The sequence below is a fragment of the Sitodiplosis mosellana genome, unplaced genomic scaffold, assembly GCF_009176505.1.
Source record: "Sitodiplosis mosellana isolate CC-2019 unplaced genomic scaffold, AAFC_SMos_1.0 Smas_scaffold_6226, whole genome shotgun sequence".
Taxonomy (NCBI): domain Eukaryota; kingdom Metazoa; phylum Arthropoda; class Insecta; order Diptera; family Cecidomyiidae; genus Sitodiplosis; species Sitodiplosis mosellana.
The window spans coordinates 5,542,781-5,565,794 of record NW_022601467.1 but is presented as its reverse complement, the minus strand read 5'-3'; the positions used below and the strand labels follow the sequence as shown (position 1 = coordinate 5,565,794).

General features: G+C 35.9%; 4 protein-coding genes and 1 long non-coding RNA gene across 17 annotated transcripts in view; 3 read left to right on the top strand and 2 right to left on the bottom strand.

Annotated features, from left to right (window-relative positions):
- Positions 1–4,499, top strand: part of LOC129577744 (pleckstrin homology domain-containing family G member 5) — a 47,603-nt gene extending 43,104 nt beyond the window's left edge. For all 9 annotated transcript variants that reach the window (XM_055465244.1, XM_055465243.1, XM_055465246.1 and 6 more), the window contains one exon: positions 378–4,499. In XM_055465244.1, coding sequence (XP_055321219.1) covers positions 378–726 — 349 coding nt within the window. In that variant the 3' untranslated portion in view covers positions 727–4,499. The remainder of the gene's footprint in view (positions 1–377) is intronic.
- LOC129577745 (anoctamin-5-like) lies at positions 4,156–18,073 on the bottom strand. Of its 2 annotated transcripts, none has more exons than XM_055465254.1 (16): positions 15,468–18,073; positions 11,844–12,112; positions 8,866–9,187; positions 8,387–8,698; positions 8,109–8,254; positions 7,920–8,019; positions 7,707–7,814; positions 7,162–7,534; positions 6,822–7,039; positions 6,545–6,709; positions 6,110–6,423; positions 5,840–5,979; positions 5,432–5,743; positions 5,230–5,311; positions 5,019–5,121; positions 4,156–4,896 (listed from the first exon to the last, which is right to left on the bottom strand). In XM_055465254.1, the coding sequence occupies exons 1-16, from the start codon at positions 15,777–15,779 to the stop codon at positions 4,564–4,566; spliced, it is 3,609 nt and encodes a 1,202-aa protein (XP_055321229.1). In that variant the 5' UTR covers positions 15,780–18,073; the 3' UTR covers positions 4,156–4,563. The 2 variants fall into 2 exon arrangements, with proteins under 2 accessions (XP_055321229.1, XP_055321230.1); XM_055465255.1 differs by lacking the exon at positions 15,468–18,073 and adding an exon at positions 12,894–13,179.
- Positions 18,074–18,823: 750 nt separating this feature from the next.
- LOC129578312 (uncharacterized) overlaps positions 18,824–23,014 on the top strand; it is a 9,147-nt gene continuing 4,956 nt past the window's right edge. The window contains exon 1 of the mRNA XM_055466655.1: positions 18,824–19,079. Within this exon, the coding sequence (XP_055322630.1) occupies positions 18,931–19,079 (149 nt within the window). The 5' untranslated portion in view covers positions 18,824–18,930. The remainder of the gene's footprint in view (positions 19,080–23,014) is intronic.
- On the top strand, positions 20,328–21,115 carry LOC129578322 (uncharacterized). Its single transcript, XR_008689088.1, has 2 exons — positions 20,328–20,468; positions 20,602–21,115. It is a non-coding gene; the product is annotated as an uncharacterized LOC129578322 (long non-coding RNA).
- LOC129578315 (uncharacterized) overlaps positions 21,683–23,014 on the bottom strand; it is a 4,460-nt gene continuing 3,128 nt past the window's right edge. For all 4 annotated transcript variants that reach the window (XM_055466658.1, XM_055466657.1, XM_055466660.1 and 1 more), the window contains exons 7-8: positions 22,858–22,989; positions 21,683–22,731 (exon numbers count right to left, since the gene is read on the bottom strand). In XM_055466658.1, coding sequence (XP_055322633.1) covers positions 22,516–22,731; positions 22,858–22,989 — 348 coding nt within the window. In that variant the 3' untranslated portion in view covers positions 21,683–22,515. The remainder of the gene's footprint in view (positions 22,732–22,857; positions 22,990–23,014) is intronic.

The following is a 23,014-nucleotide window of genomic DNA, read 5'->3' as shown; positions in this document are numbered from 1 at the left end:
TATTTTGTGTTTCAAGCCACATCACCACACACACACACACACACATATTACATCATGTCTTTCAATCGCTTTGGCTCCATTCACTCATGCACTCATTCATCCAATCACACAATGATCCAATTTCGATGTGTCTATGTGTGCTTTTGTGCGCACGGATTTTTTTTTTCTCGTTTTTCATTATTTTCGTTCGTCCCAAGAGATTTTCCATTTGTGGCATTGTTTTGCAACATTGATTTCATTTTGTGTTGGCATTTTCGTTCTTACCATATCGGTTTCTGCCTTTCTATCTCGCTCACTTTGTTGCATACTAATCGCATTTGTACTTTTGATTTTTTTCGTCTCTCTGTCTTTTTTCCCTATCCATTTTCCATAATCAGAGCAATTTTACGTCGTGGATTTGCATTTTCGGCATCGATTAAGAATCCACCGCTATTAAAATCTCGAAACATTCAATCTCAAAGCAGTATAACGGCAAACGTACCAGTTCCATTGATTGGTGGTGCACAACCAGTGATAACAACACCGCAAACAACCGAAACCACTGTTCAAATCAAAGATACATCAAAACTACAGTATCATACATCGATAACGGGTCCAACAACAAATCAACAACAGCAACAGCAACAGCAACCACACACACAAGTACAACAAAAATTGAGCAATGAATCGATCGATTTGTCTTGTTCAAACCAAAATCCGCAACCCAAAAACGAGCACATTGTTTGACCAACGACTAACGCAAACTTGCAGCACATCAACGGCAGACAAAACCAAATAAAAAATCGTATTTGTAATTACGTTAAGCGATTATGTCTTATATTATTTTTTTGCTTTTGAGATTGTGATTCTAGTATTACTCTGAATTAAATTTCCAACATTGCATAGGAGCTACTGGTAGCGTTTTATTGCGAATTGGAGCGCAAGTCACACAGGCCGCCGAACCGAGCCACAAACAATAAGATACCCAAGAATAAGAAGAGGGAGAGACGAAAGAGAAAAAAAAGAAGAGGAGCAAATAGAAAGAAAACAAAACGAAAACATACACACACTCGGCGCAAGCAAAATAGTCTTGAATTCAAGTATTTTCTTCTTTTTTTCCATTGCAAGCGTCTAATTGTTAGATTTGAACGCGTTTTTATGGCACGGAGTGGTGTGAGTTAAATTGGATAGGGAGAGAGAAGAAAGAAAGCTTCAGATGAAATACCCCGGAACGGTTGAGTTGGTTATCGTTAAAGGCGAACTGAGCATACTCGTGTTGCTATACATACCTTCCTAATATAACTCAATGTCGATTTGGTGCGTGATATTAGAGTGTTTATTTCAATATGCCAGTGACCAGCGAACAAAAAAAAAATCATAATTAGATCGCAAGTATATTTATACAATTTCTCAGCTGTGCTTGTGGCAATGTTATCAGGCAAAGGAAAAATCGAAACAACAGTAAGCAAAACGTGCAAAAAACACACACACACATTTTTTTGACAAAACATACGATTTTCAAATTTAAAAAAAGGGGAAAAAATATTTCGTTTCAATATTTAAGTGTATATTTCACGTAACATACAATTGTGTTTAATACAATACTAATTCGTTAAGAATTCTAGTTTCAAAGTGTAGAATTTAGATGGTGATAGCAGAATTCATTGACAATGACTACTTTGAGTATTTTAAATAAATTTAAAGCAGAAACAAAAAATGTATTTACTTAGTGAAAACAATGGCTCTAAATAACAATATAGTAAATGGAATTAGCGTTGAAAGCACTACCATTAGTTGATAGCGAAAATGATGCACAAGATGCAAACGAAACAAAACCATATGAAATTACGTAGGAATAGCGCGCGACGCGTAATATAGAGTCGCTTTTTAATTGTGAATGTGTGCATGAAGAGATAATTCAGGCGGATTTTTTTTTTTGGCAAAATTTTACAATTTTTACATGATTTGCTTTGTTAAACCAGAAAAGAACACGACCAATAGCTAAATTGGGTAGAAAATACGTTTCGCTTCCATGTTTAATTTAAAAGAAATTATCAAAAAAAATTAGCGGCGAAAAATTAATTTAAACAATGTTTTTTCCTGGTTAAAAGCACAAACGGAAAAAAAGCGTCCCATTGCTATTTTGCAGGTTTTTGAATGTGTAATAATTTTCTCCAGTTTCGTTCTACTTTCCATTTCTTCCTGTCTCAAGTAGCAAGCAACGTCGAGCCCGAACAACTGCACTAACTAAACGAGTGTCACTTTGTTCGCTCTCCATTCACATTGTTCAAGGGCTGCTTGAATTGAGTTTGTTTTGTTAAGCCAAATTAAGGTATGATTTGCTTAATAATATGTTGTAGTATGATTTAATGGGAATGAAGCTCTTTTTATTCCAAACTTCAAACATGCGCTTTCCAACAAATGAATAGAACTCTATGTCTTTCACGATTTTTTTTTTCCTCCAACGAAATTCATTTGTGATGATGATGATGATGATGATGATGATGATTTTTCTTCCTTCGAGCACAAAAAAAAGAACCAGATGAGAGAGATAAGAATAAAACCACTAGACTATCAAAAGGAGAATTGCGTGTCATTGCGAGTGCTGTTGTAAACAGCTGCAGCACTTAGTGAACTGAAGCTAACAAGCAAGACACCGGCATTTTGCGAAATTCGAAACATTCTCATAACACGGAAATTACTATTGGAACAAATCACATAAACATATATACGATATATCATTTGATATTTTGTTGACATCTCTGTTAACAACAACAACAACAACAACCAAACATATTCCAGCTACTATCTTCATCATATCACATCTCACATTTATCATTACATTCGATCTGATCAATAAATACTACACAAACATCACATATACAAGATGATTCTATTTATTGAATGAGTTTGTTATTGTTATTGTTATTGAATGAACACACGCAATACATACACAACAATAGTTCGATAGTCGTCGTATTTTCAAAGCATGAAACTTTAATTTCAAAACTTTTCTGGAAATTGGATCATTTTGAAATAGATGAAAGGACTTCATTTACGTAGAAAAAAAAAGTTTTTAATTTTTTGGAATTTTAATATATCTAAATATCTGGTGTCTGACTCTCAAACGAACGGAATAAAAATGCGAAAAAAAATCTTTTCAACATATCAATATTTTGATGTATGTATTCTAAAATCTGCATAGCTTTAAAAACAAAACTCTAACAAATAAGTGTAGTTAAATTGGTATGCATTAACGAGTCACACACACGATTTCACCGCTTTGTATCTTCAAGTTAATTCGCAGTCACAGATTTGTTAATAGATAAATAGAAGAAGAGGATTATACACATGTTGCGAATTGTACCTTTATAATGAACAAAGAGAGAAAAAAACACAAATTGTAACCTTAAATTAAGAGATTGATTTATGTTGAAAATTCACCGTTGAACATGTATACTCTTTTTGAGGCGTTTGGTCAAAATCATGATTAGAATCCGGTTTACTTTTTAGCATTTAGCGACAACACATACACATACGCCCACATCTATCACACACACACACACAGAAAAACCCTAAAACTGTGAATTTGTCACGAAATACGAAATTTGCCCGAAGCGAATCAAATGCATATTGTATTTCATGCGGTGTTTTCCATTCGTTTGAATAGTGATTGGGTGTCAGTTACAAATAAGAAGGACTTGAAACAATTATCACAAAATGGAATGAAGAAGAGAACGAGCGAAGAAACAGCGGCGAAAACCATTTCAATTCACTTTGACATTGAGATGTATGTAAATGTGAAACTATTTATCTCTGTTCTCGATATCAAAACACTGTTTATCGTCACACATGTAATATATGAATGAGCTTCACATACCTGAGAAGAAAAAAAAGCACATAGAGATTACTCTTACCGTAGACGAAATTCGAGCCATTGCGTAGCTCTCTAATTATAATCGGGCTGCATATGGAATGAATATCAGTTTCTCCGAAATTTCGTGCACATCTCTTTGATGTTACGTTTGCTTTAAGGGTTTTAAATAGGGAGAGAGAGAGAGCGTTACTTCGATTGGGATGTGCATGTCGCACATGGGCGGTTCAAGCTAATTCTCTTCTTCTCCTTCTTTTTTATTCGTTCCATTTGAATATTTTAAATGCGAACGAACTTTTCAATTATTTCAATAGTGAATTTTATTGTTCTCTGTCTGAATTTGTCCAATAACAGAATTAAAACCTAGTGTGTTTCATTTTGATAACATTTTGTGATTCGAATAAACATTTTTTTTTGGTTTGGTTTGGTTTGATTTGATTTGATTTGTAAACAGTCTAACAACGATATAGAAATTGATAAAACAAGTAAATAAGAAATATAAATAGCATAATATCGAAATGTTTCACATCATTCCGATTCAGAAAAAGTTTTGTTTCTGTTTTTCCTGGTCTAATACAATTTGTTCGTCCTTCTGTTTATATTTGACACAATAAAATAAATACGATATGTAATTAGAACGATGTTATTGTTGTTGTTTTCTTCTCCTCTGTGTTCTCGCTGCTTTTCATCTATGCTGTTCAATCCGTCTACTATGTAACCTCCCATAAAACGGAGTTTAGCTTTCGTTTTGGTCTTGGCTTTGCAGCAATTTCAACATGAGCATCCAAACCGTCACTCACTCGACTCAACCGTCTCGCCCAGCTTCCACGCAATAGCCCTTGACGGGTTGATGTGTGATTTTGAAAGTTTTGCATTGATTGTAACACATCGTTGTAGTCGATTTGTTCCTGCGATTTTTTCAATCCAGTCTGATATTTGGCCTCTTTTGCCAGCAACGCTTCACGTGACATTTGCGTTTTCACCTCAACCGGAATGTCTGGTATTACGAACTGCATCAGCCCGGTTATTATGAACACAATATGCTAGTCATTGTGGCACGAAAAGAAATGAAAAAAAAAGAACAGAGAGAAAGGAGAGAGACAAAAGACAGGTAAAATCAATTTCAAGTGTCTTCTAACCAGCGGTAAAAGTGCAAAACACATACTTCAAACACAACAACAAATGCAAGACGAGCAGCAAAAACATGCCAGTAATGCGGACTGTATCCGTAGTTCTCTTCGATCGGTAAGGTGATATTTGGTGGGTTCCTATTTAAAGTGGACAAAAAATAATTGCAATTGCACAATCACTGATTTCCAAATGTGTTTCATTGAATGACAAAAAAAGAAAACATTTCTGAAAATTGAAACTCTTACCGATAGCCACGATACTGGCATATATCATGATCTTCGGTGGCGATTGGCCTCCACTCTGGTCTATAGTGGGATGTGTTGAATTCTGTTCGTTAAATAAATTTGAAAAGAGACAATATGTCAAGAAAGTGTTTAGAATGATGGTTGGAAAGCTCCTCCGTAAATATTTTAAACGATAATAATGTGGGCATTTTGCGCGCATTACCTGACAAAGAATGGTCAATATATCCCCATAACGATGAATCCGCTGAGTAGACATATTTGTAAACCATCCTAGGTATATAGTCGCTGGTATAAGCGATTACAAAGGCATTTGAAACAACGGCAGCGTAGGTAAGCATTCGTAAAACACCAAACCATGCACCAATGTCCTCAGCACGTTCAGCCAACGGTCGCCGAGCTTGTGCCACCATTTTGAATGCATCAATGCGAATCTCCGCGATGTTGTTGAGCAACGCAAAGAATGGAGCCAATGGGAATGCAGCCACAAACAATGTTACAAATCCATATTGCAATACTATCAAGAAGACAGTTTCATCATTTCGGTTTTATACCGCTACTAAAGTTTTCAATTAAGCGCAACTCAATTTGAAAGTTTTAAATTTCAACGTACTCATTTCTAAATACTCGTCGAACAGTGACAATCGACCAGGGTCTTGCATGTGATAGTCTTCTTCCCACGCCATGTGTAAATGCTGCTCGTCTTTTGTCTGCTTTTTGTGCTTGCGTTGACGCCACCAATTATACATTTTCCTACACATACAACATACATATATACGCAATTTTTTTAAAAATGAAAATTTCCAAATAATTTGTGCTCATGTAAAAGTAAATGTTTCACATCAACACTCTCACTCGCACAAAAACTGGCCAAAATACTCACGGGAACACGTATTCCATGCAATTGCCCCAAATTTGCTTTCCCACCATGATGATGGCCAATTGAATACACAGCTCACTGAGACATCCGGCCGGATCACAAATATCACCTTTTAAACGATAAAATTCACTTCGACGCACCACACGATCGCCCGGATGCTCATAGAATCGTCCCTTGAAAAATGCGATGTAAATCAACGAACTGTAGTAATTCATAAACTCAAAAAAGAAAATTTTGAACGTAAACGAGTCCTCATATTCGGTATGTGTACGAGGATTTTCCATATTTGTCAATCGAACAGCCACTTTATGGTAAATCTATGGCAATGAAAAGAAACAACATTAAACAAGTTGGATGAATATTTGATTTGCGATGATATGCTTTACGGCAGCCGTTTTTTAAATTATGAATTACACAGAGAAATGGTTTGTAACTCACCCGTGTCAATATCATGATGATTATCAAGTTGATAGTTGCAGCAGTGATTGTTGTAAATATTTTGGCATGTTTTCGCAAAAAACCACCCGAACCGCTATAAACAGCCGATACAACCGAAATACGATAGATGATTGTTCCCAGTACAGCTGCCAACACCACTAAAATCTGTCCGATGGGAATAGAAAGGAAAACGAAATGGTATGTTATCAATCAATTAGCGAGCGAGAGTAAGCGGCTTCTTGAACCAAATTTATTTGCATTTGATGAATATTCAGACCATTAGAGTGACAACGCTAGCAGTCACAAAGTAACGGTAGATCTTGGTCCACGTTGGAATGTATGGTTCACGTTCTTTTGTCACTGGATTCGTGCGAAAAGTCTTTGCGGTGGCTTCGAATTCGGGTCGATTTTCTTCGTCTTCTTCAATGTTTTGCAGGTCCCATTCCCAAACGATGAGGGCCTGCTTGCGTTTCCACATTTCAAGAAAAGTCGTCGCTAAAAAAAAACAATCCATCAAAAATCGTATAATCAAACATTTGGTTCGAAAACTATCGATCCACAAAGGAAAGAAAACCAAAAACAAAAACAAAAATTTCAATCGCAATGCAAAGCCATACCCCAAAACGACATGAATATTGCAAAAAATACGGTTGAAGGATTGTCAAACAGGTAAGTAATTCTAGAAAATAAGCATGAATCGTGCAGTTTTTGATATTCGCATGCTTTATCACATAACGGGCACAACGTGATGCTCCCCGGTCCGGTAATATTACAAATCTCTTTGCTCGGTATATTGTCGTTTGACTCAATCGTAATGATGCCGTAGAGAAAACAAATTGCACCAACGATTGCCGGATAGATCAGCATGTTCGTATAGAAACCGAGCCAACAGAAATAGAGCGCAATTTTATCACCAAAATATCGTCGAACCAAGCACAACGGTTGCTTTTTGTACCAACAATTTGGCCGGGCCCATGTCAAATACAACAGCTAGACAGCGTTGCAAGTGGTTGAGAGAAATAGACAGACATACAGAGATAGAGAGAGAGAGAGAGAGAGAGAGAGAGAGAGAGGGAGGGAGAATAAAGATAAAAGTCAATTTAATGCACTTGCTACCACCGTCTTAATTTAAAGTCTTTCTATAGAGACATTTTTTACTCACTCTTCTGTCGTAGACAGAACCAGACGAATGTGGCCTATCGTATCGACCTTCGTGCAGTGGGAAGCATGCTAGAAATGTGCCATCAGCGAGCAGCCGTCGAATCCCAACCTAAGTGAAAAACAAAACCGAAAGCGAACAAGAAGGGAAAAAAACACGCGCGTCATTTGAAAATTGGTGTAAATTAAATTATATCCATTTTAAAAGCAAACTCACCTTCTCTGAATCATCGTATTTGGTACGTAGTAGTACTTGCATCACCATCAGACTGCGTTGGGAACTGCAATAGCTTGTGCATCGGTCTTTTACGATAAATCTATTGAACAAAAAAAGAGAAATAAATGTGTTTTTCTTCGCCATTGGAGTCGACATTCAATCTATTCCAATAAGTTTACGGTTACGTACTGTTCATTCGGATTTCCATTCGCATTGGCATTTGAAAAAGTTGCTTCACCATCAGCGATTAGCTCATGATACGCGTTTATTTTTCGAAAGTAGTTTACGAACGATCGCCAAAAACTCGTATCTAACACCGACTTTTTCTCATCGTCCTGTTTCGGAAACAAAATTCAAAGACGAAAAGAAGAAGAAAGAGAAAAGAAAAACGAACAAAAGAGACGTTGAAAGAAATCAACTGTATTTACTCCAAGAGAATCACCATTGTTAACATGTTACAATTTTACCCATGCCTTGACACTGATGGTTATAAAGCGTTTCACCGGTAATTTTAAGTTTAACACTTCGGCATATCTAATTTCCGATCGCCTCGGCAAATGGATCTTCACAAAGCAAGTTTTCTCATCGAATGATTCGGATTTGTCCTCGATTTCCAGTTCAAGCCCATCCTTGACGAGATTATCTAAAAACGCATTTCGTGCTTCGCGTCGTTTTGCCTCCAACTCAGTCATAACGCCTTCGCTTTCCTCCTCGTAACATAGAATCATATCAATTTTACGCCTTCCATCGCGAAACATCAAACTTTCAGGATCTTGGTCCTGAAATCAAATGCAACAAATGCATTAAATCGACGAAATGTTTCAGCCAAATCATGGAAAAATTATTGCACTCTCTCAACAATCAATATTTATAAAAACTCCGCTCAAGGCGTGCAGTGCACTTCACGTTCGATGCCGCCAAAGGAAAAAGGAAATCGTGCACTAACCTCTTGCTTCTGCGGTCGTTTATTGGAACCGTCTTCGTTGGAGGAAAAACTAGATCGACTAAATAGGTTCTCGTTATTGGAAAGTTCCTTGGCTATATTCGCAATGGAGGGCTTTCGCTCGTGATTTATAAATGTAGTTTGAGCTGATGAATGATTCGAAATCGAGTGTTGATTTCGATTTATTACTGGCATTTCGTTGACTATACTCGAATTCGGTGTAACATCATTTTCACTGTCAATGGAATCTCCGACTAGCGCATCCACTGATTCCATCGGTGTGCCAGGTATATTTTCCGTTTTAACCGTTGGCCCAAAAACATCACTAGGGTTATGGGAAATTTTTTTTTTGGTTTCAAGAAAAAAAAAATTGGTGGCGTTAGTGGGTGTTAAAATTCAAATAAGAAGAAAAAAGAAACAAAAACTTGTGAGGTTCGCGTCATCACAAATACTGATTCAAGTCAATTCAACATATCAATTGTATACATAAAGGTATTTGACATTCATTGCTTGTTTTTTTCGTCTGACGTTAATAGGTTTGGGTTCAAAAATAGCTGAAAATGGTGCGTTTCGTGTGGAAAAGTCGAAGACTTTTTATTTTCGTTTAAAAATGCTCTTATTTTGGTTAGTTTCAGAAACTTCAATCGTACAATTTGTACATTCATTGGCAAATAGAATATTTAGTGCACACAGGTAGCTGGGACAGCATTTCAGGGCGTCTTTCGTTTCTGATCTATAAATTATATTTGAGAAACATATAAAAATTCTCAGGCTTTACTATGCCATCAATCTATCAGCATAAATGAATTAAGCAAATAATTTATCAGATAAATTATATGAGTTGCATTGTTGTAACGCATCTGCAGAACAAAACTTATATTGATTTGAAGGGAATTCCCTTCCTCGGATTTTCCAAGTCAAATTTGAGACTGATCCGAGCGAAATTCGGCAAAAATAACACAATTTAGCATTTTCGTAGGAAATGAATACTGAAGGACTTTACTCGCAGAACACATTGGACCAGGTCGGATCCACGTGCTACACAAGACTCATTTCCAGCTAAGTAAAATTCACACAGAACTTTTGGTCGGCTGACAGTCATTTGAATGAAAGATATGCGATTATTATAGAAGAGTCCATATTGTGGATCATAGAATAAAAAAATGAATAAATGTGAATTTGTTCGAATAATTAAAGAAATACATTGAACTTAAATTTAAACTTAAACTTAAATTTACGGTCCAGAAAAAAGGATGGCATTTATCACATCAATGGTCAAGAATCGAAACTGTCAGTCATCATTATGCATGTTTCGCATTCGGTTTTTCTTTCTTTCGCATGATTTTCGTTTTTATCAGAGCGTGTTATGAGCTGACGTCAGCAGCACTAACTAACGTCAGCTGCTGATATTAGCTGCTGACGAGTATGCGTTGCGTTGTTTTAACGCATTTGCAGTACAAAAATCGTATTACTTTATGGGTGTCAAGTCAAGTTTCATTTCAAAATGCACGTGATAGCCAGAAGTGTCAATAAATTATCATTTTTATTGCTCAATGCTTCAGTCAGGCTCTGAGCTTTATTGTGATTGTTGTTTTATTCATTTGGAAATGGTTCAGTGTTAAGATAGAAATGCACAATTAATTTGCCAGGTGGACGAATGGAAATTTTCCTATACATATATTCAAAATGCAATCGTTGCGTGGGAAATTTTCATTCAATTCTCTATTAAATAAATGAAGATATGTTTGTTTTCGTTATTTCATACGTCAATGGTGTTTTGATTTAAGGAAGTTTTTCATTGTCCCAACCGTGTGTGTCTCAGCAATTATTTTTCGTTTGTTTTTTTTTCGGTTCGAAAGCTTCGATAGACCATAACCCAAGACTGATGGAGTGGCGAGCGGGAAAAAATGGGAACTAAATAGCAACAGTAACAACATTTGTTCGTAAAACTATAAATAATTCACGAACCTAGTTCATCGAAGGCGCATAAAACGTTACATCCATTCGACATGTAGATGATTGTTTTTGAACGCCATGCGTTTCAAAATAGATCTTGATATTATTGATCTGGTGAATAAACGCTGGAAAATACATGCCAATAACGCGATAGCAATTACGGGGCATTTTTTTCACTCCCTCTCACATTCTTTCTCTACCCGCACGCTCTCTCTCTCTCTCTCTCTCTCTCTCTCAGCTTTTTAGCTTTTTGTCGCACTCAATTCACTCCAACACAAATGCTAACATGTGGCCAGTTTATTTGTATAACATAGTTTCTGTTGTAACATACCATTTTTTTCGATGTTGTTGTTATTGTCAGTTTTTATAGGGCAATATTCGGCACATACAACAACACCCTCGACTCAAAGTGATTTGTGTATGCACGTACGACCAATATCAGTTGAAATATGAAGTGAATGGCGATAGAAAAAAAGTCGAATTGTAGGCAATGACACAAATGTGTCTAAAATTACACATTAATATCTTGTGACATTTCGATGAGTTAAAAGGTAGAGGAAAAGCAGAAAGAAGAGATGGGAGTGAGAGGGAGAGATAGAACAAAAAAAAATGTGTGTAAAACACTTACACCATTCGAAATTCTAACAAACTTAATGAGCCTACATGTTTTCCACTCATTTCATTAGGCGTTCATCAGCACCGAAATTGCTTTTCTAATGAATAGTGACTGTTGTATCCAATTGAAGTGACGTGTTGATTTATTTGATTGTTCGAACCTAATGGGGAGGGGGTTGGTCTCTGGTGGCCGATTTTAAAGTTTGACTATTTGATGCTCGCTCTAAATAGACATGAGTGTATGTGTGTATGTGCAATTACCAATTCATTCCATCGACAAGCACTTGTCAGTTTACGTCAACCCGAATATCGTTTCCCTTCTTTACGTTGAATGACGACGCAACTGCAGCCAATCAATACATTACACACATTCAAATTAAAATAAACTATTGCTCTAATTTTTGACTAACCTTTTTTCATTGATAAGCTCATCGGCTGGCCGTTGTTCAATGGGTTTCAATGGGATGCGAAGAAAGTTCGGACTATTCACAATATCATTGGAGTGCGTGACATCGTCCGACGTCATATCTGCTTTGACATCACTGTTGCTTTTCACTTGATCCATATTCACTGACGTATCCATAGTTGTTGATCGAACCTGAACCAAACTCTTGTTATGTGCACTTATTGATCTTATGTTATCGAATTTATGCCTAATATTCTGATTATTCAATTGAGCCTATTCAAAATCAAAATATAGAGATCACATTACTTAATCAACTTTTCGATTACAAACAAATCAACGAAGTAATAGACACAACACACATACACACGTTGCATATGTGAAAACATTAACAGAGATAAATTATTTAAACGATCATTTGAGTGGTCGAGAATAAAAATGACTAAAGTTGAACCACTTATGGATAACCGTAACACAATATTCTTGATTTTTAAAAGTGCAACATAAATTCTGTTGCCAAAACATGTACGTTCTTGTTTCCTTACTGCGCACTTCTTTTCTACGGTGAAGCAGACCGCTTTTTTGATGTGTATAACAATACGGGTAAAACACCGGCGCTCCGAGGTTTTCATGCAAACTTCCCATGTAGACGATCGGAAACAGGCAAAAATCGAAAAAAAAAGTTAAAAATTTTTTTTCGATTCTCATACAGTATTTCATGTGCCCAATCCAATGGTGTTATCGGCACATCGAAATTCGCGCTCCTTATCACTTAATTTTCACTCTGAAGCCAAATCACAACCAAAACCACCATTACAATGAATCATCATTCCAATGGACTTGAAAGTGTATCGAACATTTTTGCTTCAATTAAAGTGAAACACGATTTCTATAGTCCACAGATATTTTACGATTCACTTACAAGCGAACAGAATTTATGTTGCACTTTTAAAAATCAAGAATATTGTGTTACGGTTATCCATAAGTGGTTCAACTTTAGTCATTTTTATTCTCGACCACTCATTTATGTTGTTTTGAAAACATGAAATTAACTAACATATAATAATGCTATCCGTTTGCCATCAATTACTATAATTTCCATCCACATTAATTCCAAATTCAAAACCATTAACCACTGACCGTTCCTCAATTAACATTATTCGTTTAACTTTTTAGGGACGTTCATTTGAAATAATTTTTCTTGTCTTCAAGATGACTTCTTTAAATTTCGTTTCTCGTTTAAATCACTACCGAAACCACAAAATTCATCACATTGTTTGTCTGATTTGTATCAGAATTGGTACACTTATCACCAGCGTTCTCATTGAAGGAGGGAGGGTTTTAACCAACCGAAACCGATGATAAGTTATCACGAAAAAAATAAAATGAAAATAAAAATAACAATTCAAAATCTTAAAATCTACTATCAAAAATTATTGAGCAACAAATATGTGATATGAGTGTGGAGTCAGTCAATAGTGAAGCGTTCGAAAGTTGTGATCACGGCTGACTGTTGTGCGGTATTGAATGGATACTGTGGTAATTCAACGTGGTTGACTTAATTTGAGAAATAATGAAAAAGGCGGTCGATGTGTTGATTTGTTTTTAAATACATTGGACAAGTAAAATAGATACGTTCATCGTTTACCATTTACGGGCTGACGTATATACATCAAAATAGAAACGCGCACACTAACACAGTGTTACATATTGCTGTTGTTGTTGTTCGTTCGTCCGTTTGTTCGTTTTTTTTTCTAGTCGGTCAGCAATTCCAAAAGAACCATGCGTTATCACTCATTTCCAAAAAGAGCGTCTTACGAGTATTGATGGTTTGGTTTGAATGTACTTCTTTAAGGGGTATGCACAAATTCAAGCAACCCACGCACAATTCATATGGTGGCTCATATAGATAGATAGATAGAGGATATATTAAAACAGAAAATCATGCTATTCTGAAATCAAAATTAAATGCCAACCGAGAAAATAATGAATAGGAAGAAAAATCCGAAAAATATCACACATTAAATATGCATCATTCGGGGGTTGAAGATTAAGATTTATAAACACCTTAGTAACATTTTAAAACCGGAATTACAAAGACGGTCTAAATGAATGAGCCGCATTCAATTCACAAAAGCGTACATTGTTTGAGTAAGTGAGCGAGAAAGAGAGAGAGAGTTCGTGCGTCCTTGATTGGCTTTTGTGAATGATAAATGGGACAGTAAGTAGGTAGTTCAATAGATCGCTTGAAAATTTAAACATTTTATGATCGTGCGTGTGATCGTGTATGAATATTTGTGTTGAAACGATGTAACGAAAATAATTAGATGCCACGAAATGGCATCTTATGTTATTATGCATACCCAGATCTATCCACATAACAACATTCGATTGAAACACATTTTCACCTCATTCATAAACACATAATGCCACTTATGTTGTCACATTGAAAATTGTGGTTTTGCTGCTTGTCAAAGTGCCATTAAATGTGGCCCCATGTGCGCCATCATTTTCCAATGGTACACGCATTTGTTTCGTGTGTCAAACGTATTTAGAATAAAATAAACGTGTGATTATTTCCACATTTTAGAGGCTCAATTATGGTTGGAATTCCGGTTGTCCTTATCCCCGACGATACGTATATATATATATATGCAACAAGTCAATTTAAACTAATTTCAAATTGACTTACACAACCACACATTCGTCGATTTTTCTCGCCAACACATTCGTCGTACCGATATGTTTTATTCGTATCTTAAGTTGAATGGATAATCATATGGTTCAGTATAAAATAACCCTTGAAAATAAGCCGAACAAAAGCAACAATTAAAATAAATCAATCGATCTCAATTTCGTCATATTAGTGATCCTTTTAGCTAACGGCAAATCGTCAATTTTGTGCCCGTATGTGACTTAAGACTATTGAATAATATTTGAAATTGCCGTATTGCATAGCGTAAACGGCCGTGGAGAGGGAGAGAGAGAGAGTGTGTATGAGCGCGTGCGAAAAAAGCGCATACGTTGCATAGTACCCTTGAGAACTGAAAAATGTGCAACCGCAAAGGATATTGTAAATGTAAGTACGTTGCATAAACGCGGCTCATCCAAAACATTTCGGAAGCGCGCGCGATGTGGATATAATGCGCCCACTTCACACAAAAACACGATGATTTTCTATGATTCATATAATATCACCCGATGAAAATGGGTATGATTAGAATGTGACACGATTGGCCTTGTTTTGACTGAAAAACATAGTAAACGCCAACACTTTGCGTTTGTGTTTTGTTTTGTTGTTATTGCTGCCGCTGCTGTCGTTGTCATTCTTGTTGTCGACGTTGTTGTTGTTATTCATTTCAATTCACTTCTGTCGATGTATAAAAGTAATCTGGCCAAAGTAATATGGGACGATTGATTTTCGATTAGTCAATGTACTAAACAAAACAAAAAAAAAATACCGAACGCCGTCGTGCATTCATTCCAAAACGTACAACACACATATTGAGTGACACTGATCAGAAATATGATTCGTTACTTGTGTTACTTTGTTGCTGTTTTTATTTTTCACGTGTTTTTGCCCCATAATGATTGTCTACATATAATTACAATCGATAGTCATTCAACTTACGTGCAGTTGACGTTCCACAGAACATGGATCCTGATAAAACCGATGCGTTGACTTTGCTGGACTGCTTTGAATTTTCCGCATTCGATCATGTTGCGCATACTTTTGTTCGTTTTCGATAAAAACGGGCAATATTATCCGCATCGAGTTTGTTTCATTGTCATCACTTGATTCACTTTGTGCAAGTAAATTGGTGCTTTTCACACTGTTTCCCGCCTTCTTGGTCCACTCATCCACAACGTGTTCATTCGTCAATCGATTGTCCACACTTTGATCATTAAAGCTTTTCCGATCAGCTTTGCTTCCTTCATCCATTTTGGATGGCAACTATAACAAACAGAAAACAATTGGCAACAACTTACAAAATTTAAACTGTTTTTTCTGATCAAAAGACACAAACGAAGAATGCAGGTAGGTGCATTGAATTTGAAATTTTTGAATTGCCGTTGCACACTTTTCTTCTATCTTTCACCAATCCATTGCTCTGATTTGATCGCAAACAGCTTTTCCTCTATTGCACTGCATTTAATCAGCAAAAGTGGTTGGAATAATTCCCTCGTACCTCGTTCAAAAAATAAATACAACAAATACTCTACTACAATTTAAATCAAACCATGTTAGGTCTATTTATCTTGTTCGAAATCGATATTTTTTTTTTGATCTGCCTTTTGTTCTTATTATAATTTAGTAATTGATTTCTGATTCAATTGTTCGTCAATGTGACTTGATGAAAATAAATAGGAAACAAAAAAAAAGAAACTATAACTGTAATGATATCCATGCAGACAACGAACGCCGTTGTGCCTCTTGCACATGGAACTGGTGTATATGTTGTTTCGAATTTTCAAAAAATTCGACTGATATGCATGTGAAAAGAAGTTTACGAACAAAGGCTCTCTCTCTGTCTCTCTGTCAGTTATCGGTTTGTATGCATGTATTGAACAAATGCTAACGGTTTTCGATTTAATAATTAATGCTTTAATAAATAATTTACAACAAAAAGCTGAAAGATTCGTATATAGCGTGACTATTGAGAATCGGATTCATCAATGTGGTGTGTTGTCGTACAATTGCCGATGACCAATACAACCTAATGGAAAAATAACCACTGTGGTTGATGTTGTTTTTTTTTCTCTTCTCTAGTCAGTTATTATATGTATGTTCTTGTTTTTTTTTTCGTTGTTGTTCCTCTTCGTTATCCTCGTTGTCGATTCGATTGGCATGCGTTTTGTATCGTATCAAAGCATTGGTTTTGGCTAACATCGTTCTCACTCTTTTCCTTGTCGCCTGTACACATGCACACACACCCACACCCACAGACATTCGCGGTGAAACGTGTGCGTTCGATATGTTCATACGTGAAATTGATGAAAATCGGATAAATATATCAACTATGCAAACGATGTGTGTTTTTTGGAATGCAAGTGCAAGCACACTATTTATGTGGTGTCGCGACCACGTTAGAATCTGTTAAATCCTCTTTCGCTCTGTCTCACGCGCGCCGTTCGTTTATAGTCAAAAATAGTTGGGGTCTATCATTGTCGAGACTATAATGACATGTATTCTGCGGGCAAATAATTCAATTAACCATTTCAATTGATACCCGTCTATACCGTATGTCGTGTACTTAAATCTTGAAAATTTAATCGATTATATCATGTCAGGCTAGTTGAATTTTCATTGCTTTGGCAAACATTCATAACAACAATAAAACCGATTTCGATAGTTGGAAGTTGGACTTTGGATTCGGAAATCTACACTAATCTCCCAGTTCAAATGATTTTTGTCGGTTGTCCGCATGATGACGGACTTGATGCGATTATTACAGGTGTTGTCAGTTATTAATCGGCAAGCCTTGGCTTAACCCTCTACTCCGCCATTTTTTCTTTCCAGAGTTGCGAATACTATAGATATGTTAGGTTTTAGCCGAAAAAAACGGAAACAAATTCTTTACTTCGCAACACCGCCTTTAGGTGGGATTGGCATTTTTTCGACTTTGAGGGCGTATAGCTCGACACCAGCATGCCTTAGACTGATAAAGTAATATATCAATTTAAAGTTGAGAACCTGCCCAATGCAATGCCACTATATTTTATCAATTTAGAATGTGGTACTCAAGTTATGACCCAATTTATGCACCCCGCCTTTTGGCGGTCTTGCGAACTAGAGGGTTAACGGTCGTACGTGCCACTTCAAGGCAATTGAACAAGCCTGGTGTCTATTTGTGTGTGTTCAACACATCGTTCACTTTTGTTGTATTCTCGCAATTATTGAATGGGCAAACACACATATATATGACCTGAATCATTTAAAAAGTGTTTGCGCTTCTTTTGTTGGTTCTCTTATTTGTTTTTCTTCATTCGTGTGCCAATCCAAATATGTGGCCACATGAGGACACCCATGGCTATAATTCTAATTGTTCTAAGCTAAATTGCTCTTAATCAAATAGTGTGTAATATCATTAGTTCAATGACAATTACAGAGAGTAAAAATTGTAATTGAGCCGAAAAAAACATAGAGAGAGAGAGAGAGAGTACGGTTGGAAGAAGACACAGAGTATTTGGAAATCGTTATTTTATTTCTTTAACCACCCCCCCCCCCCCCACCCTTTATTCTGCACTATGAATATTGATTTTTTTTTCGAATTTGCCAAAAGAGCTTCTGCTGTCCTTGCGAATCGAAACAAATTGAGTACACAGAGTGCAGCTCACTGTCGATTCCAATAAATGTGAATGATTCAAGTGTATCTGATTATGGTCAGAATTAGCGGGAACGTAAACATACCGTTCGAACCCATAGTTGAATTGAGCATTGCTCAAGCACTTCGAGCGCATTTCACTGGTGAACCTGAATTTTTTGTTTCTCATTAATAATGAGTCATTATAATATTGTATCAACCCCAATGTTGTTGCATAAATCAAACTGGAAACGGTTGTTTGAATTGAAGCTTGTATTATGTTATTTTATGTATGTACGTAGAAATGTGAGTTCGTCGAAATGCAACTTAAAACAAGGTATGCCTGTCCGCATGTGTGTTCTGTTATGAAAGCGAAGCGATCGAGTTCAAGTTCGTTGTGTGTTCGTTATGCGCTGCACTGCATTGTGCAAATAGACACACTAAAATGTATACTGTGCCAACCATATTTACTTTTGGTTGCTATAGTGAGCAATTCTTGTGTACGTAGCGCAGCGAGTACATACGAATTGGCTCTTATTGGTGGTTTAGTGAAACGCGCTCGTAAGATCGATACATGCTCTTTGTATGGTTTTGTTTGCATACTTTTTGAATGAAAGCTACACATGCCGTTGCGCGCCGCACGCCGATGCCATAAAAATGTTTCATCGAACGGAATTTTTTTTGGCAGAATGCAATTTCAAGTCGGTCCGATGTGATGTTTGTTGTTCGGTTTACTGAGTGAATAATTTTGTTGTTTGGTTTTTTTTTGCGAATCGAAAGCGAAACAAAATGAGTGGCATCAATGTTGACACAATCGGGCTGGCCAGTGGCACTGGAATTGCAAATAATAAATCATTACCACAATCACCAGCCAGCATGGTTTCGTCGGAAAGTGAAACACAAAGCATTAGCGATGAACAAACGCCCAGCACAACCAGGCGAGTACAGTTTTTTTTTTAAATTTTGGCGCGGACCAGTCTATCGATTTATTTGATTAAATCGATTGTGTGATCACATCGCGCCAAGTAAATTTCTATGTTATTTATACACTTCGTTCGTCATTCAACTGCTGAGGTGATTGTTTATTCCATGGGTTTAATAAAAACAATAACGATGGTTGTTGTTGTTTGAATTCGTTTCCTTTTTTTAATAAATACATTTTGGTTTCGTACAAAGTCAAAATTCTTTAAAAATCCATTATTGTATTCGTTTTTTTCTTCCTTTTTTTTCTATTTCTATCACTCTGCGTTTCGAAAAGTTTATAACAAATTTAACTACCATTGATAACTTTATTCCGTACCAAGCGCCCAAATGATAAGGAACTTCAAGAGTTTGATGAAAGTTTTCATTTCCCACGTTCAAACGGAAGCTATTAATTAATATCAAATGCAATTGAACTGTCAATGAAACCTTTACAGTCACCAATTTTTCAAATAAAACTTTTCAAACTTAGGCAATTGGAGGGAGCGCGTCATTCCCTTCAATATGACTGTTCAATTATCAAAACACGACACGGTGTATGTACTAATATCAATAGAGGAATCAAGGAAATTACTATGAAGTAGCCATGACTGATTTCAAAGAAAGAGAAAATCAAATGTACAATTTTAATTTATGCGTTGATATGATTGATCTAGTATACTGGAGAATTCGTCGATGAAATTTAAATCAGAACATATTTTACAGCAGTCAATTTAGAATCGATTCAAAGATTTCTATTTCGTTTTGATTGCGGTTTGAATAGAGAAAAAAAATTACGGGTAAAATACCAAAGAAATTTAGATTTAATAACAACAATAAGAATAAAAACAAAACAGGGATTTCCAATAACAACCGGTTCAATGGAGGAAGGAGCCAATGAAGAGAATTCAAGTAAATATTCATCGATCAAATCATTTTCTATTTACTTCGAAATGAACAGCGAAAAAAATGGTGTTTAATTTAGATGCTGATGTTCCGTGTCCAACGTGTGGGCAATTAACGTTTGCAAGTAGAGTTCTAAGTCATCCATTAGTGTGTGGCCGTTTTAATTTGAATCAATTTGCATTGTTGGATTCGTTTGATGACATCGAATTATTTGATGAAATGCCTCAAGACGAGAATAATGTCATGGAAATTGAGTTGGCAGGCGATGCGGAGCGCGAAATGAATGACACAGATGAAGTGTTCATTGAATACGATCTTGAGCCGGGTCAATTGATTTTCATCAATTCAATATTGGCCGCGAATACAGAGGAAGGAGATACCGACGGTTTGACTCCCGCCATGTTCATCGAAGGTGAAGGTCCGGAGAATGCTTCGTTTCGTGTTCTTAACCTTGACACACAGTAAGCACTTGTCATCGAATGTGTCTTGAATGTCGTCGACAAATATCGTTTCCCTCTTTCGCTTTCGCCATAGCTACTCATAATTCTTGTTTTTATTTCGACTTCTATTTCTTCTCTCTCTCTCGAATAAAAGAGACGAAGAGATTATTGATGTGAACCGATTGATGATACCGCTCGGTTTGATGCCATGCATTCTACAAGCCATGGACAATGGAAGTGGAGATGAAAACTATATTGAAAATGATTTGGAGTATGACGATGATGTTGACGGCGGCGACAACGATGATGACCAACAAAATGAATAGCTAAATCCTTTAGAACTAAGTGGTAATGATAGCAAGGCGAAGAAGAATGAAATGACGAGTCGGAGTTCAAGTGCAAATGAAAATTAAAATACCCAACACAACGACATAAGCGGAATGAAAGACATAATTGAATGGAAAACAGAAAGAAAATAGATATGAAAAATCATCTTAGCAAGTACAATGACAACGTGAAATTGTGGAAATGAAAAATAAAAATAAAAACGAAAAGAAGGAAAATTGGAAAAGAAATTCAACGCCACAAATTTGAATGTGGACAAATGCAAGAACAAAACGAATAAAAATTACCAATTTTCTTTGGTTTTGCAATTCGATGCCAAATAATCTACCGAAGTGTTCTATTTTATGAGCTCTGTTTACCGTTCTTGAACGGTATGTTCTGTACATATATTCACGATTGCAATATTTTCAATTGTGCTTAAGAATTTGGATCTGCACAATAATAATTGGAAAAAGTTAACAAAAGTAGGGGGGATGGAATCAATGTTATATTCGTCCAATATTTTACCATTGCGACACATGAATTTATCGCAAAGAATTTCATAAAAAATATTATGGTGAAACCAAACAAGTATGCGCATCATATATATATATTGCAAATTAAGTCATAAAGAGTTGGAGCACTCGTTGGAATTCCATATTTTTCCAACGTAAATATGTTTCATGAAAAATTTATGAGGCCAAAAATAAAACGGGTTGACGCATCTTCACGGTCGATCGTAATTTTATTTTCATGTATATGTTTTTTTCTGGTATCGAAAATAGTTTTTTGTTGGTCTATCATTGCGAATTTTGACAGTGATTCAGAATTTATTAATAACATTTATTGCGTTGTTTGGAAAATTGTCAATTTATCTATCACTATTCGTCGTTTTGCTTTTCTTATTTAGGTTTTTCTTTTTGTTTCTGCTGGAATTTGATCACCGACTCACGACCAAACGGAAAATTTTGAATTCAAACAGTACACAAGACGCGTTTCATTCTAGAATTAATTTGTTTTTTTTTTTTGGATTTGCTGGACAATGGTGTTGTTCCATATTATTTGCTACGTGATAAATGTGTGCATTCCCATATATATCAAATGCAATTTGCGAGTAGAAAACATTTTCTCATCGACTTTTCCCGATTTCATCATTAATATATATATATAATGTATTAAAAGTGGAATTCTAAAAAAAAATCTATATGGAGTATATATAATCCAAAGATTCAATCTATCCTAATTTGATCTGATTAAATATGTGGAATATATCTGGCTTACTCGATAAAGATTATGCAATTGTGTAACTAGTTACGTTGTCTATATGTGTTCACTTCTTCTGTTCTTATATCCCATTAACTGAAATTAACTTAGCTCGTTAAATTATGTACAAAAATATATTGTAATCAATATGTATTTGATAAATAGTTCTGTCCCTAGTCTATTGGTGATATCTACGGTTTCATGATTAAACGGTCAAAGTTGATAGCTGGAAAATCGAATTATTTTTTTTAGTTTATTTTTCTTCGTTTGTTTCTTTGTTTTGCTTTGTTGTTGTCTTTTTCATCATTTCTCACATTATGTTTTCGCAAAAAAAAAAATTCTAATCATTTTTTTTATTTGCAACAAAAAGATGATAAGCTAAGATTTTCTATGACTTTGTTTCTCGTTTTTTTCTTCGTTTTTTTTCGAAGTTATTGTGTTGTTATTCTATATTGGATTTATTGGAAACAAAGTCTTAGGCTTAACGTCGATCGGTGATGATGTCATCAGCCGCAATGTGGAAATTTGAATTGGAATTGGCCAACGATTTGTGTGTTGAACTCATCGGTGTTAGTTCACGACCCTCATCAATGATGCAATCACATTCATCGGCAGGTACTTGTCGATACCGACGCGATGGAAAGAATCCCATAACAGATAACACCATCGCCTCGATTGCACACGTGTATCCAAGCATCTGTAAACAAAAAGAACGGAAAAATTATTGAATGTCACTTGTGCCGATTTTGCCATGATTCAACTGGAAAAAAAAACAACCAAAACGATGACAAAATAATGCTAACGACAACAAAATGGAACTTACTGCTGATAAAAACAATGTATCCCTTGAATGTTTTGGCACCCACATATATTCACGGGCAAAAAACACCATGTGTATGAGTAACGACGAGCCAATCAAAAATATTATGCTGATTATGAAATAAAGATATGCATTCTGTGGCAATGGAAAAAAACGAGAT